At 35.1% G+C, this 15,253-nt stretch overlaps 1 protein-coding gene and 1 long non-coding RNA gene across 5 annotated transcripts in view; one reads left to right on the forward strand and one right to left on the reverse strand.

Annotated features, from left to right (window-relative positions):
- Positions 1-15,253, forward strand: part of LOC105499326 (Ras like without CAAX 2) — a 384,381-nt gene that overhangs the window by 340,251 nt on the left and 28,877 nt on the right. Inside the window, exon 5 of one of the 3 annotated variants that reach the window (XM_011771904.3) lies at positions 12,360-12,428. The exons of the other annotated variants lie outside the window; for them this stretch is intronic. Within the exon in view, the coding sequence (XP_011770206.1) occupies positions 12,360-12,386 (27 nt within the window). The 3' untranslated portion in view covers positions 12,387-12,428. The remainder of the gene's footprint in view (positions 1-12,359; positions 12,429-15,253) is intronic. 3 annotated transcript variants of the gene reach the window in all.
- LOC105499376 (uncharacterized) overlaps positions 1-15,253 on the reverse strand; it is a 201,440-nt gene that overhangs the window by 9,967 nt on the left and 176,220 nt on the right. For both annotated transcript variants that reach the window (XR_011616925.1, XR_011616926.1), the window contains exons 4-5: positions 8,030-8,157; positions 5,190-5,315 (exon numbers count right to left, since the gene is read on the reverse strand). This is a non-coding gene — a long non-coding RNA (uncharacterized lncRNA). The remainder of the gene's footprint in view (positions 1-5,189; positions 5,316-8,029; positions 8,158-15,253) is intronic.

Genomic DNA, 15,253 nt, shown 5'->3' on the forward strand with positions numbered 1-15,253 from the left:
AATGTCCATAGACAGCATCCTTCAGAAATTCAAAAATGCAGTATCTCAACTAGCTCTGGAAAATAGGGTTTGATGACCTTAGAAATGACTTACTTATGAGATGCTGATACCAAAGATGATGATGAATGGATAAATAATTTTTATGAAATATGAAAAAATGCTATATCTAAATTAATACGTTGTTTAACAAATGCTTTTTTATGTATAACCAAATTTTAAAATTAAATATTACATCTAAATATGTGACACATAGTTGGAAAATAGAACAATTCTTTTAGATCTTCTTATATGGAACTTGTAAAATCCCTTACCTTTGATCAGTTATAGTTACACGTCTAATGATACATAGCAAGGAAATGACAGAGAAGAGATTTAAGCTTCAGTCTGTTTGAATTCAAAGTGCATTCAAAGTTCTATAAATCATGTTGTTAAAGTATTATGTAACTCCCTAAGAATACTAGGGTAATTCAAATGAGATTAATGATTACTAAAGTATTTGAGACAGTGTTAATGATAGATATAAGATTTGAACTGAATATAGAAGGCTAGTTAAGATTTTTATTGACAGAAAAAACATAGCAGTTGCTGTGAATACAAAATATGGAGTTGTTCCATTTCTAAAAATTTCTCTGATGGTGGAATAATAATAATTCTAATATTTTACTAGCAGAAATGTCTTACATTTACTGAGAATTTACAATCAAGTACCATGTAAAGCATGTTGGAAAATCTTCTCATTCAATACCTGTAACTGCCCTGAACATTGCTGTTGCTCCCATTCTACAACAGAAGAAATTGAGGAAAATGAAGAGTAAGTAATTTGCCTGACAGGTAAAAGAAAATAGTAGCACAGTGGTTGAAACCCAAGTATTTTCAAATCTTAGTTCATCAACCATGGCATTCTTTTGCCTTTATCTTTCATTTCATTTTAAGATTAATTTCTTTTAAGTGTCAGGGAGAGATGAATGAAGACTAGAATCATCAAGGAAGGGTTTATGCAGCTACCATATTTTGAGTTTGCCCTTGAAAAATATGCACAATTAGGCCGGGTGCATGGCTCACGCCTGTAATCCCAGCACTTTGGGAGGCCGAGGCGGGTGGATCACCTGAGGCCGGGAGTTCGAGACCAGCCTGACCAACATGGAGAAACTCCGTCTCTACTAAAAATACAAAATTAGCTGGGCCTGGTGGCACATGCCTATAATCCCAGCTACTAGGGAGGCTGAGGCAGGAGAATTGCTTGAACCTGGGAGGCAGAGGTTGCGGTGAGCCGAGATTGTGCCATTGCACTCCAGCCTGGGCAACAAGAGTGAAACTCTGCCTCAGAAAAAAAAGAAAAGAAAAGAAAAGAAAAATATGCACAATTTAGATATGTAAAAGAGAGATGGGCAAATATATATTGTGAATAAAATGATAGAACTATGGTAGAACTGTGGTAGGAGAATGAGAAGTGTGTACAACTATACTCACTCCAAATAACTAGTGAACAAGGAAAGCATGGTTTTGCCATTGTTAATTCTTTGAAAATTTCTTCCCCTGAAAGTTTTCCTTTAATATCAAGAAGTACATGAGTGCTGAATTATGGTGATTAATTGAAGGTTTCAGAAAAAAAATATACGTAATATGTTACCCAATAAGGAATAATAAATGACCTTGCCATAATGGAATTGATACAAATTTTACTTTCTATCAGATTGTTAGAATTATAATCCAGCTCTCATGTCCACCAAATGTTTACAAATAAATTATTTTTAAAGTGAGATCCACACTGATAACTATGATGTCATGGTCCACGGTACTTACCTGATTGGGAAACTCAGGCAAAATGAGCTATTAAATGTTCCTTTCTCTCTCTTCACAACTCACTCCTCTAAGTAGAATTAAGTAGTGCTTAATGTAACTATGAATATAGACATTTCATATGCAGCTCTCACTTAGGCTGTGTGCCCCCTTGTGTCCTCTGGAACTTGTTTTAAAATTACAAACTTAAAAAACATCAACATTTTTGTTTAAAATAGAAAAAAAATTTAAGTGTTATTTCAGTTGAAAACCACCTAATTTTTTATTACTCCTGAAGCTGGTATTCAGAACTGCATTTAACATTGCACAGGCTAAATATAATTTGGACCAACTCATGTAAAATCTTCATTTCCTTCCACTTATCTTGAAATCCTCTCATTACTTCTCCCATACCTTTATTTTCTGCCCTAATTTCTCCATTACTACTTTCTGCCTGTCCATTTCTGCCCACGTATCAATGACCAGCTTAGGTTCCATTTTTCAGAGTGGCTTTCTGTAGCCACTCCAGTCCTCACTATCCTCACTTTTGCCTCAGTTTCCTTATTATTTTGAGTGAAATATATACACATTACACAATTAATTCCATTCATGGCATCAGAATCTGCACAAACATGTTTGGTAAGACACTGATACTTACAATAACATAAGTTAGACTTACAAGTATTTTAAACACAGCATCTGTAGACTTTGTAGTACAAATTGAGTTTCTGGAATATCCTGGTAGGTCCACTAGCCTATGGTTGTGCATGTGTAACTGTACCTATCAACGATTATCCTGTTTCTCACCTTCCTCTGTTATTGGATTCTTAAGACCATTACCTTTCCAGACTCCCTAGAAATGATCTTGCTTGTTCTTTGCCTGTCTCTGGCACTTAACTTAAAATTTTCCCAGTAGATAAAAGATTCTGCCTTTGTTGTCCATGTTTAGAGCTCTCTGTCTTGTCATTGAAACATTTAGATTCCCCACCAAGGGGATTCTAGGCCACATTAAGCTTGGGCTTAAAACCATAATTACTAAAGCATATCTGCTTTTTCAGTTTCTATGATTCTCCTTATGAAAACTGACCTCCAGAATTCTTACAATATTTTTAGAGCATTTATTTTCTAGCCTGTATAATGTTTTGTATGCTATTCTTTTCTTTGTCTAAATTGTCTTATACTTCAGAGCACTATTGTCTTATATTGCATCTATCTACCTATCTTTCTACCTACCTATCTATATATCTATTAATCTATCCATCTATCTTTCTACTAATCATCTTGCTAGTCAGGCAAATATGTGCATAAATGAACACATCATATATTATAAATATCTTATATGATATGTGTAAATATATTATAAACATCTCTATTTTTTAAGCAAATTATCCTGCTGCCTGTTATACGGTGTAACAATTTAGAAAGAGCCAAATAACATATTATATAACACTAAGGAATAAGAGCATAGCAGTTATTCAATAAATACTCTACTCAAAAATACATGAACACTAATCTCTAACTATTAATTTTATAAATTAGCTATCGTAGCAAGGGACAATTTTTGAGCAGCCCAACTAAATATCAGTTGAATGGATTGTTAATTAGCTGTCTCCCAGACTCTTAAGGCTGAGCCAGTCTTTACATCCAGATGAATCAATGCTGAACACACAAAGAAACTATACATTTTCCTGTGCTTTGAGAGACATTGAAGAGTTACATTTTTTCTGAAACTTGAAGCTAATCTTTAATATATTTTCAAGGAGTTATTATAAATATTTATTTTATTTGCTGTTGCATAAGAAAACTTTTCTCAGTAGGAAAAAATGCCAGAAATAGAGCAATGCAAAAAGGTGGATGAAATTACCCATTTTCCCAAGAGCGAAAGTCACATGGCAAATGTCTGTCATTTTCAGCTCTACCCCATCAGACTTTCGCTTACAACTGCAATGGAAGGGATTCATTTAAGTTTGCATTACTCTCCTTATCCTTGCTTATGTCTCAGAATACATTAACGCAAGTGTGAAAATAATTGAAAAGCAACGGGCAAGATCAAGGACAGTCAGAGAACAAAAATCCCCAAATAGCAGAACTAGCCAATATGCACTAGTATGTTTTAATACGTGCTATCAATTCAATATTTATCAATAACCTAGCTCAATTCTACCATTCCTCTGGGTTCTGGTGCCTAAAAGTCATGAGGAATATGGTGACAGATGTGTGGAGCACAATTCTGACCTTCCCAATAGCAGCAGTTAAGGCAGATGAGAGAGGCTGCTTTGGGTGGTTAGCCAGGCGGAATAAACAAAAGGGAAAGTTCGCAGCTCTTAGATTTTCTCTCCCTTGCTTGCAGTTGAGAGAAAGCATCAATTTCAGTCTGTCCTTAGCATTATGAAGAAAAGCATTTATCAAGGGATTATGCTGCTGATTTAGGTATGTAGAAATTGAAGCAGAATTTTTTAAATAAGTACAAAAGAGGAAGACAAATATTTGATCTTTTAGAATATAGAAACTGAAAAGAATTATCAGGAAAACATCATTTACAGAGTTTCTGTTTATTACTCCTTACATACTAGAATGCATAAAATCAGAAATTTAAAGGTGAACCAATTTTCATTATTTTCAGAGTGGATTTCTTTTTATACTTATTTTCAGTGCATTTGATTTTTTTTTTTTTTTCAGTTTGAAAACACTTTCACAGATATTATTTGAGTGAAGTAAACAGTAAAGTATAGTGCTTAAAGTTTCACTGCAGGTCAACCACAAAGGAAATGATTATTTTTACCAAGATATTTACTTTCTTTTTGCCTCAGTTTCCTCATATATAAAATAGAGATGATAATAGTACCATCTAACGTTGTTGTGAGAATTGAATGTGTGAACCAAGAATAAAATTCTAAGCCCCCCCAACTGACTGACTGGACAACCTCTTGGCCAATGGGATAAAAAAACCAAAAAAGCCTGAAAAGCTAGTTCAGGCCATGAGGGAAAGGGAGAGTCAGACATTACACTCTCCTCCCTTTAGAATTCAGTCACGACTGACCAGCATCAACATTAATGCAGAAAGATATTAAGACTGACAAAACAAATTCTTTGTAGCAAAGAAGATACCAAGTTCTAACTTGTCTTTGGTATAAAATCATGTGATACACAGTGGACCCTGAAGGAAATAAAAGTATTTTACCCCAAAATATGTTTCTTTGACATATGTTGAAATGGTCCTTCAAAAGTCTCTTATAGGGAAAATTTACATTATGTAGAGAATCTTCTCTTACTAGGTCTTTTCCAGAGAGTCTGACACCTTTTAAGATCTGAGAAGAGACATTTACATCTATTCTATCTGAAGTCTCCTACCTGGAGGTGTCATCTACATGACAGGAAGCCTGGGCTTCCACAACCCTTTCGTGCCTTACCTTAACTCAAGCTGAGTTCAAGTCTTCAGGCGGAGCTTAACTCTTTCAACCAATGGTCAATCAGGAAATCTTGAAATCCTCCTATGAGCTGGAAGCCCCCTGCTTCCAGATGTCCTGCCTTTGGGGCTGAACCAATTATACCAAGCCAATGTATTAATTTATGTCTTTGACTATAAATTCTGCTTCCCTAAAATGTATAAAATCAAGCTGTAACCCAACACCATGGGTATATGTTCTTAGGACCCCTTGAGACTGTGTCATGGGCCATGATCCCTAACCTTGGCCAAAAAAAAAAAAACAAAAAAAACAACTCTAAATTGAGACTTGACTCGGGCATTTGATTTAAAGATTTAATATAAATATATAAACGAGTAATTTAATATATATAAAAAATTTAGAAATTTACAACTATCATATCATAGTTGCTAATTTTAACTTTCATCACCTAGCAAAATCAACGATTGTCTCAATTTCATGTATGAAAAAATCCAAGATCCATGGATATTAAGTAACCTGCTCAAGGTCACAGAGCAGTTAGTGGCAAAATCAGAGTTGCTCTTTGAACAGCATTACCTTTGCGTTCACACAGGTATTAACTAACGATCTTATTTGTAGGCCATTTCCAAATCACATTGACTTCTCTCATAGAACCTCTATTCCCCTGACTTTTTCAGTAATTCTCTCATGCATTTTCATTTCTATTTATTGAACAGACTGTGAGCTCTGTAGGATGAGAATTACATTTATATTGTGACCACAGCTCTCACAGCTCCTGTTATGATATTATAAAAAATAATTGCACCAGGTACTTATTAAAAATGGAAAGGAAGATCTCATTCAAGACTATTGCAGTAAGGGTCAAGACTTGCAATAGAAGAGAGAGATTGAATTTAATCCCCCTGCAAAAAAAGCTGGGAGACTTTTTAACCACTGGAGTGAGCTAATGGAAAAGCACTGCAGGATGTTATGAGGGAATTTTCTCCATGTGGTCAGGTTGTGTGTTTGTTAATGATCACTTGTTGAAAAAAAGCCTCCTACCCTCCAATAGAGGAAGAGAGACAGGGCTCTATCTTTTTTGACAATTACATTTCAATGGGATGACTCACAAATTCTTTTTAAAAAAGTATTCCTGCGTTGAAGATTTACATCTCAAAGGAGAAAAGAAAAAACAAGGGCAAGTTTAATAAAATAAGTGCTCTAAGTAAAGGGAGGTCAGGGGCCTCTAGGCAGGAAGAAGCCTGTCTAAAACTCAGTTAAGCTGAGGACAATATTAAGGACATCTTGGTCAATATGAAAATCACGGTATCTTCACTAAATTTATTTTTTGGAATCAAAAAAGATCTTAGTGAAACTTCTGATTTGTATAATGTGTTGGTTCAATTACCATTTTTCTGGGGAAGGGGGTTACTAGGGAAATCGAAAAGAGTTCATAGTAAGTCAATGAGTTTAATGAATCATAACCAATCTCTTGTCCAGAGGGAAATACATTTTTCAGAACTGCAACTGACAAGCAGTCAAATGGATTGCCTCTTTTTGTGTGTGTGCTGTCTTTGCCCATTATGGGATGGAAGTGCTCAAGAGCATTTAGATGCTTGCAAAATAGCTAAGGAAAATATGTAAAATAAGAAATTAGCTGTTCAGATATAGACATTTGGAATGTTTTAATCTACATGGAATTCTTAGCAGCTAGAGCTCAAGAGAAAGGATAGAGGCATCATGTGGTGGGTAATAGAGCTGGTAATGGTGACTGCAGAGTTGCTGGCCTGGTGCTGTCAGGGTGCCTGGTGCTGTGAACAATAGAATGACATCTAAAAATGACAGATAATCCCATGTACATGGGTTATCATTTTTCTGTTAAAATATATTTAATGTGTTAACTAGGAAAATGTATTGGTTTTTCTTAATTTTTAACTTTATATGGAGCATAAGTGTTTATAAAGTCCAGTATTTATAGATAATTAATCATTAGCAAACATATGGTAAGATCATTTATAGAGTTAATAGATTTAAAAAAGAGAAAAAAATGATGACAGTAAGATTTCCAAGGGTTAACTAAAATTATCTGTTTTCTTAATTGATGGAAAGTCACCATCTGGAGCTGCCATATTTTCTGTAAAGATTTTTTTTTTTCTTTTGGTGACATTGTAAGAGAGGAAATGAGCATATAATTCCTGTTCTGATTGCAGAAGGGAGCAGTCCAGACCTAATTAACTAAGGGGCTTAATGACACTATTTTAGAGTACTTGTATAGATCAGTCCTACTCTGTGCCTTTGCTCTAAAAGCATAGCAGCCAGCCACAGGCAGCAAGAGGGCTTTGAACAGCAAATTTCCAAATGGCAGTTGTAGGGCAGAACACACACAAAAAAGTTTTCCTGAAAACCAATATGCAAAGAGGACCAATAGGATAAATGGTGTGCCAAATTGGAGTTACTATGGTGCAACTGTTCTTTACTTATTGATGATCATTTTATGAGTATGTTTTTTAAATATATATGATTATTTTATCATGTAGCAAGAGATTATATGGTTTATACTGGCTAAAAGTTCCAGACACTACTGCTTATCTGATACTAGCTATTTAAGTTAAACATAGGTTTTTAGGAGAAAACAACTAGCCTCTTCAATGGAGTAAGCCTTGAAAATTCAAGTTTTGGTAACAGTAGCTTCCAAAGAAAAAATAAAACTGTGGTCTACAGCTATGTTACTAAAATCTCTAACAAATCAGAAGTGAAGATTGACCTGAATCTAAATGACAATATGTATACTGACAATGAACTCCAACATATTAAACACTATTTTACTTGACATATCAGCAGCAACTTTTGACACAGTTGATCACCTTTTTCCTTTGAACCTGGAGGCATTCCTTCCATGGCTTTCAGGATTCTACATTCCCCGGGTTATTTTCCTGTTGTATTGGCCGCTGCTTCTAAGTCTTCTTTGTTGGTTCCTCTTCCTTTTCCTGACCTGAAAATGTTGAAAGTCCCAGAGATTTATTTATACTCAGACATCCAGGACTATGACTTAAATGCCATCTGTAGGCTATTGAATCCCAAATTTGTGCCTCCAGTCTTGTTTGTTTCTCTTTTTTTTTTTTTTTTGGAAGTCCAGACATGTATTCCCAATGGCCAGACCGACATTTCTTCTTCTCCCCTGGAAGGCTTAATATGTTATTTCAAACTGAAAGATTTCTGAGCAGAATTTTTTATTTCTCCTGCCCCCAAACTTTTATGTTTTTCTCCATCTCAGTAAATAGCACATTATTCACCCAACTGATCAGGACACAAACCTAAGAACAACTTTCTCTCCTCTTTTCCTAAACCCACATGCAATCTGGGAACAGTATGTTCAAGGTATTGCAGAATCTGACCATTTTCCTCCACCTTTTCTACCACCACCCTAATCCAATTTCATGTCTTTAAAATACTTCAATAAATTTCTTTGTTTTCCTTTTTCTTCTACTCTAGACTTTCTACAGTCTATTTTAGATACATGTTGACCATCACATTTTGAAAATTAACTCTGATAATGTTATTTCCCTTCTTTATGCCCTTCCCATTGCTTCTCATTGCACAGAATCTCCTGCATGTGACTTATTTTATTATTTTGTTGTTGTTGTTGAACAATAATTGGGAGTGTGAGAAACAGGGTCACAATTCTCAAATTTGAATTTAGGCTCTAGTGCAAAACTTCTGGCAAGTTGTTAAATCTCTCTGAGACTCAGTGTCCTTGTTCATAAATGGACATGATACTAGTACTATTTCATAAGTTTGTTTTTATTAAAATTAAATAAGATATTTGATATTGATAAATTTAAGAAGCAGGCTGAAAAATAAGATTTTTGATATTGATAGATTTAAGAAGCAAGTAAAATTGACATTTGTTACTTTTTTGGTATAATTTCCAATGAACACAGAGTTCATGTGTTTGTAGTAGTTCTCAGTGAAGGTTAAAAATTAGTTATGATAATAATATTACCCTTTTATGTGTAAGCCTATGAGTTCCATGGAGTGAATGACTGTGTTGATCTTGTACTTTCTGTATCAAGAGCCAACTACAGGTTTAGCAGGTGTCAGCCATCAGTTAGTAATTGCTGAAAGAATAAATAAGTGAATGAATGAATCTAATAAAATTGTCGTCTATCTTTATTCTCAGATGTCTTTGCTCTTTTGATCATCTATTTTCCAATTGTTTATATATTTCCATTTGTCTAAGACCTGGAAATACTTTTCTTCAGATTCTATCCTTCCTATCACTGTATCTTCCCTTTGTGTTTATGCCCTTTTCCTACACTGTGACACTCTTGAGCCAAAATCCAGACCACTTGCAGCTGCCAACTTTTATTACAAAGTAAGTTGAACCCATCTTCGAGCTTTTACAGCATTTCTCATGATCTCATCACATCAATTTATTGCCTTAAGCAAGATACTTTTTTTTTTTTTAAACTGAATAGTACTGGGAAGGAGAAAAGAAAGTATGAAAGTGTGTATATATGTGTATTTACATCTCTGTGTGTGTGTGTGTGTGTGTGTGTGTGTGTGTTAGTTTCTTCTGCCCTCAGAACTGCCTTGGGGAAATCTAGCAAAGAGGAAACCCATAGATGGCTATGAGCAATCTATTTTGGTCCTGACATCACTGTTTACTCCTAAGAGGGTATGGCATTTATTAATGTGGTACCTAAAATATTTCTGGGTTTCTACCTTCTGGACACATAGTTGATTTACCCTTCATGGTTTTCTTATGATTGTGTGAAGCCATGTGGTTGGTCTGGCCAGTAGATTGTAAGTGGGATGATGTATGTCACTTCTGGGCCCAAATATTTAATTATTACTGCAAGGCTTTTCAGAAATGTCTTTTCTCTCTAGCATAGTGATTAGCCTTATTGAAGATGGCAGCTCTTACAATACAATGGATTCCTGAGTGGCTACAATGAACAGAACCCTCAGCCAAACTGTGGTGAAGATTGCATATGTCAGAAATAAATTTAATGTATGTTAGAAACTTTTGCTATGTTGTGCCACTAAGACTTGGACTCCCTGTTATATCAATATAAACTGATAAACACATAAGTTGACTTTTTCAACGAAATATCATTTTCTACTCCTCTTGTTTATTTTGCAATGAGAAAAGTATAGATGATAAGGTGTAATGTGCTCAAAAGCATAATACAATTTTAAGTCTCAATCTCTGCTATCACACTGTTGCGTATGAAGTGTCACTAGAAGAACATATAGGTGGTCATGGTCATCCTCGTGTTTCCATCACTATGTATTAAAGGTCATGGAATTTCAGAATCTAGTATAAACTTCTCATTCAAAAAATGTTTTACTTTTGGGAAAACTAAGATAAGAATAAAAGACATTAGATATAGCTCTCCTTCTAATATTTCACAATAATATTAATATTTAAAATAAATAAACAAATTGAGTAAGGCTATCTCTCCATGGTGTCAAATTATTCATTTGGTTTAGTTAAGAAAAATGTCTAGTAAATTTGAACAATTGATAATGTTCAAAAAAAAAAAAAAATTGCCTGGCTACCTGATTGACCTGATTTCTCTGTGTTACATAAATACTGTCTGGGGAAATGATAGATAATATTTCTATGTTTTACCTTTTCTTCTTTTTCTATCTGAGGACAGGTCTTTCATAGATACACTGATACAGTCAACTTGTGGGGCAGCAATGAGAGAGTATGTCATTCTCCAAGGAAGACACATAGTGGATTTACCCTTCATGGTTTTCTGCCTGTTAGAGACTTTCCCCCTATAGTTAAATTACTAGATCCTGTCTGGAAAAATCGCCTGTGAAGTTGGGAGGAGAGGAGGGGAAAAAGCAAAGCAAAGCAAAACAAAGCAAAGCAAAGAAGCCACCATTGAGTCTACCATTTAAATATGTAGTCATTAAAATAATACTGGTCTCACAGTGAGACTTCGAAGAGGAAAAATAAACATTTTTTAAAAGGTCTGAATTGCTTTCCTTTTCTTAACTTTTACAGATGTGAAAATACTTTTTGTTTAAAAGAAGTGTTAACCTACTGGCCCCTAGTGACATTGATTAATTGCTTTTCACAGCATTGGTAAAACTGTCAATTCCATTGCTCTCATTCACGTTTAGTCCAACATTTTCTACAAACCTTTTTGTGTAGCACTTAGAATTTAGAGGAAAACCAAGTAAATTAAAGAGGAAAATATTTTCCTTTTAGTCATTTTAAATAATTACTATTTTAAAGAATAAAATATAGGAAGGGTCCAGCTTTTGTGTTATAGAGATAGACATGGTAAATCTAATTAATGGCAACTCTTCTGTCATCTTTCTGATCAATTATTATTTCCTGAGGATCCTTTCTCCGACTTCCTTAATTGAATGTATTCAAATTTGTATACTCATTAATTCCTCATACAATTATCCTTCATAGCATTTATTGTAATTGCTATTGTATATTAAATTGACTAATTACTATGCATTTCAGTACTAAAATATACACTCAGAAATTGAGGACAGAGACTATGTTAGATACTGCTCACCCAGCATGTAGTACAGTCCTACCACCAAATAAATTATTTAAAACAAATTTGCTTAAAGGAGGGCATAATTTCAGTCTTCTGGTCTCTGTACTGGCTGACTATTCAAGTCCACTGTTGTTAAAAACCTTAGTTTGCCACACCCATGTTAATAACCTTAGTTTGCCACACCCATGATCTAGAAAATAAACTGTTTTTTTCGTCAGTTTCTATTCCCGATATTCTTACCTTAAATTGTTTCTCAAGGCTATCACTCTGGCTTTATTATTTATTCCGAGCATGTACAAAGAGCTTCCTTCCATTACTTTTGGTTTGAATTGACTTCCTTTCAATCTGTTTTCTCAGACAGTCAGAGATGTTAGTTCTGCATCAAACTTTATGATCAGTTCACAACTATCAGGAGTTTTAAAGACTTTCACTTTATTTACATACACATAAATATTTATTAAGAAAACACCAATATTTAGTCTTTGCCTTGCACAGAAGGGGGTAAAAAACAATTTTATTTTTCCGTGGATGAATAAAGAAACAAGCCTTTTTAATACAGCTTAAGTTTATGGCTCTCATTGGAAGGTAAGTTGTCTCAAATGAGAGGAGAATTTTAAATAAACACATGTTTGCTCTCTATTCTTGACCCTTCTCCCAGACCCATGGCTCTCCAAGGTTTCGCTAGACCTGCTGTGCAGCAGCAGCATGTATAAAGAGCTTCCCAAAGGTAAGGGCAAAAATCATTTCCAACTACCCCAGGATCTCCTTTCCCAGAGTTTTGGGGGTGAGGCTGAAAAGTTCAAGTTTTTAATCATGGTTTGGCCTTTCTGGTGATCAGCTCTCACCCAGGAGCCCAAGAAAATCAAAAGTCACCTCATTAGAGCAAAAGACAATTTTATCACCGAGAACATTTTATTAGGAGCTCCGCATCAGGAACCATGGTCAAAGAGCAAATATTAGAAAAATAGGTGTACCTAGCATCCTAATTGCTCAAGAAATTACAAAGGTTTTAGTAGCTCTTTGTCAGGAACTGGTAGGAGAGACAAAATATACATTTTTTATTATGTCACAATGTAAAAGCCTTGATTCCTATACTTCAGGAAGACCTAGAAGTTTATTGGATTTATGTGTTTGAGAACAAAAGGTTGGAGGGTTGAAGGCACTGCTGAGGGAATTCTTAATGAAATTAAGCTAGAGGTTTATGTTTGGAATGAAAGAAAGTGAATTCAGGAGAAAGATGCTTACTTTGAGATAAAAACTATTAAGGTCAAAATATTGCCGTTGAGAACAGCGGGCAAGTGTGTGCCAATGTCAGGTATTTTATGCATCCAAAGACAATGGCTTTCAAAGAGAAATTCTGAAGGAAGAGGAAGCACTCACCATGTCATTCTAGCATTGATTTGGTGTCAGAAGACTTGGGGGTTCATGCCAGTTTTATTATTAATTTGCTTTGTACCCTAGGATGAGTCACTTAACTTCTGGAGATCCCAACTTCTGTCATTGGATAACTTCTCATCTATATTTGTCTCTAATTCTTTAACTAACCCCCTTCTTGCCAACTCAAGAAGCAGATCTGAGTTGCTTCTGCCATCACTATTCAATTACCCTGACCCTATTATAGCGATTCTTTATCTTTTTGGACATAGGATAAATGTCATATCAGCAAGTCATGCATGGACTGACAGCCATCAAAAATGTTGCAAAGGGCAGCATGGCAAAATTTCTAATTCCTGCCTCACTTGAAAGGTCACTGTAACTCTTTGAACTACTCTATTGCTCATATTTGAGGAAAGAAACATACCCTGAATAACATTGCCAGTCAATAAGCAACCAAACAAGTTAATTAGGCTGCATCCCAACAGATATAACAGAAATTATCTGGAAAATAAACTAGAAAAAAATCTAAATTGTTTAGTGACTTCTTTCCCTTATGAAAGGAGAAGGCTGTCTTAACACCCTCCATGTATTTGTTCAAATCAATTCATTCATGATTGTAATAATCAAACATGTATTACATATATACTGTATGGTAATACCAAATTCTGAGAAAAAAAGTTACAAAAACAGCTAAACTGATGCTCAGAGAGGTAAAATAGTTTGCCTGATGCCCCATAGGATTTGAATTCATGATTATGAGGTTTCATTACAGATATGTAAGTATAATAATTTATGCTTTTAACTATTACTGTATACTTCTTCCTCTCCCTCAAAGAGCTTAATTTTAAGTAAAATATATCAACATAAAAACAAATATTAAAGAGAAATGTGATAAATATCACCATAGAAGAAGGTACAAGAAACATTAGAGAAAATGGCATCACAATGAAACTAATGTTTCATATCTGTCTTGATACTATAATTATTGATGGTAGTAATAGATTGAGTCCTTCCTTTTTTTTTTCTTTCATCTCTCCATCCTTCTCTTCTTTCCTTTTTTTCTTTGTTCTTTCATTGAGTATCAACGGATAGATTGTATTGAACAGTCTCGACTCTGAGACATAACTGAAATATATTTTGCTGTTTTAAGTTCCAACCCATTGTGAACTGGCATGCAAAAGTAGAAAATGTAATATTGCCGAACAACAACATCTCTATCCTTTACCAAGAAGGTATCAGTTGTGCCTTTTTGTTTTCAGTCTTTTCCAGTTTACAGCTATCCCATATCTGGTAAATATTTAACAAAGTCTAGTTGCTACTGTTTGTCACTGTCTGCTTCAGAGTCCCATATTCAAGAGCTTGGGCTGAACTTTCAGAGAACTAGAATGAGACTCATGCCAAGGAAATGGAACACTAATTCACTTTCCTCTCACTCTCTCTTCCTGTTCCATCAACTTTCTCTCACTGCAGAAACTGCAGGTATATATGTGTGTAGTCTATGGAGGGAGACATGAGGATTGTTATGTTCTACTCAGATAGGAAGCTATGCATCTAGGTCATTGTGACTTTTCTGCTGACTCTGGAGGGTGTGACTATCCTACCAACTGGTCTTTGGCAGTGACAGCGGTCCAAGCTGTGATATATTAGCTTGTCCTTCAGTGCCTAGGTGACCCAAATGATCTGTGACATTGGAGAAACCACAGGACAATTCCACATTCTTCCTTTCCTGATTCAGTGATCTCTGTGCATACCCCAGGCATCAATTCTTGGCCCTATGAAGCAGTCTCTGGGTGGACGGTCATAAACTGCACTTTCTTTCCAAACCCAGCCTAGGCTACCAAAAAACCTAGGAATCTCAACCATGACTGTCTTGGATCTGTAGAAACCCATATTGGAGTTCTTCCAACTCACTGTGACACTCTGCCCTTTTCCTAAGGTTCACTCATTCTCCCATTGTCCAGTGGCTCTAGGCATGGTGGTATATCTTGCAATTCAGAAAACATTCAATATCCAGTTAGGAAGTAAGACATCTTTCTTATAAATATAATCACATTCTACAGGGAATCATAGATAGAGTGGCCCTCTGAGTCCCATGAGATGGAGAGAGGAAGTGATAGTATGCTGCTCACCAATTTCTGGTGTGCAAAAAAAAAAAAAAAAAAAAAAAAAAAAAAA

Source organism: Macaca nemestrina, chromosome 19, assembly GCF_043159975.1.
Source record: "Macaca nemestrina isolate mMacNem1 chromosome 19, mMacNem.hap1, whole genome shotgun sequence".
NCBI lineage: Eukaryota > Metazoa > Chordata > Mammalia > Primates > Cercopithecidae > Macaca > Macaca nemestrina.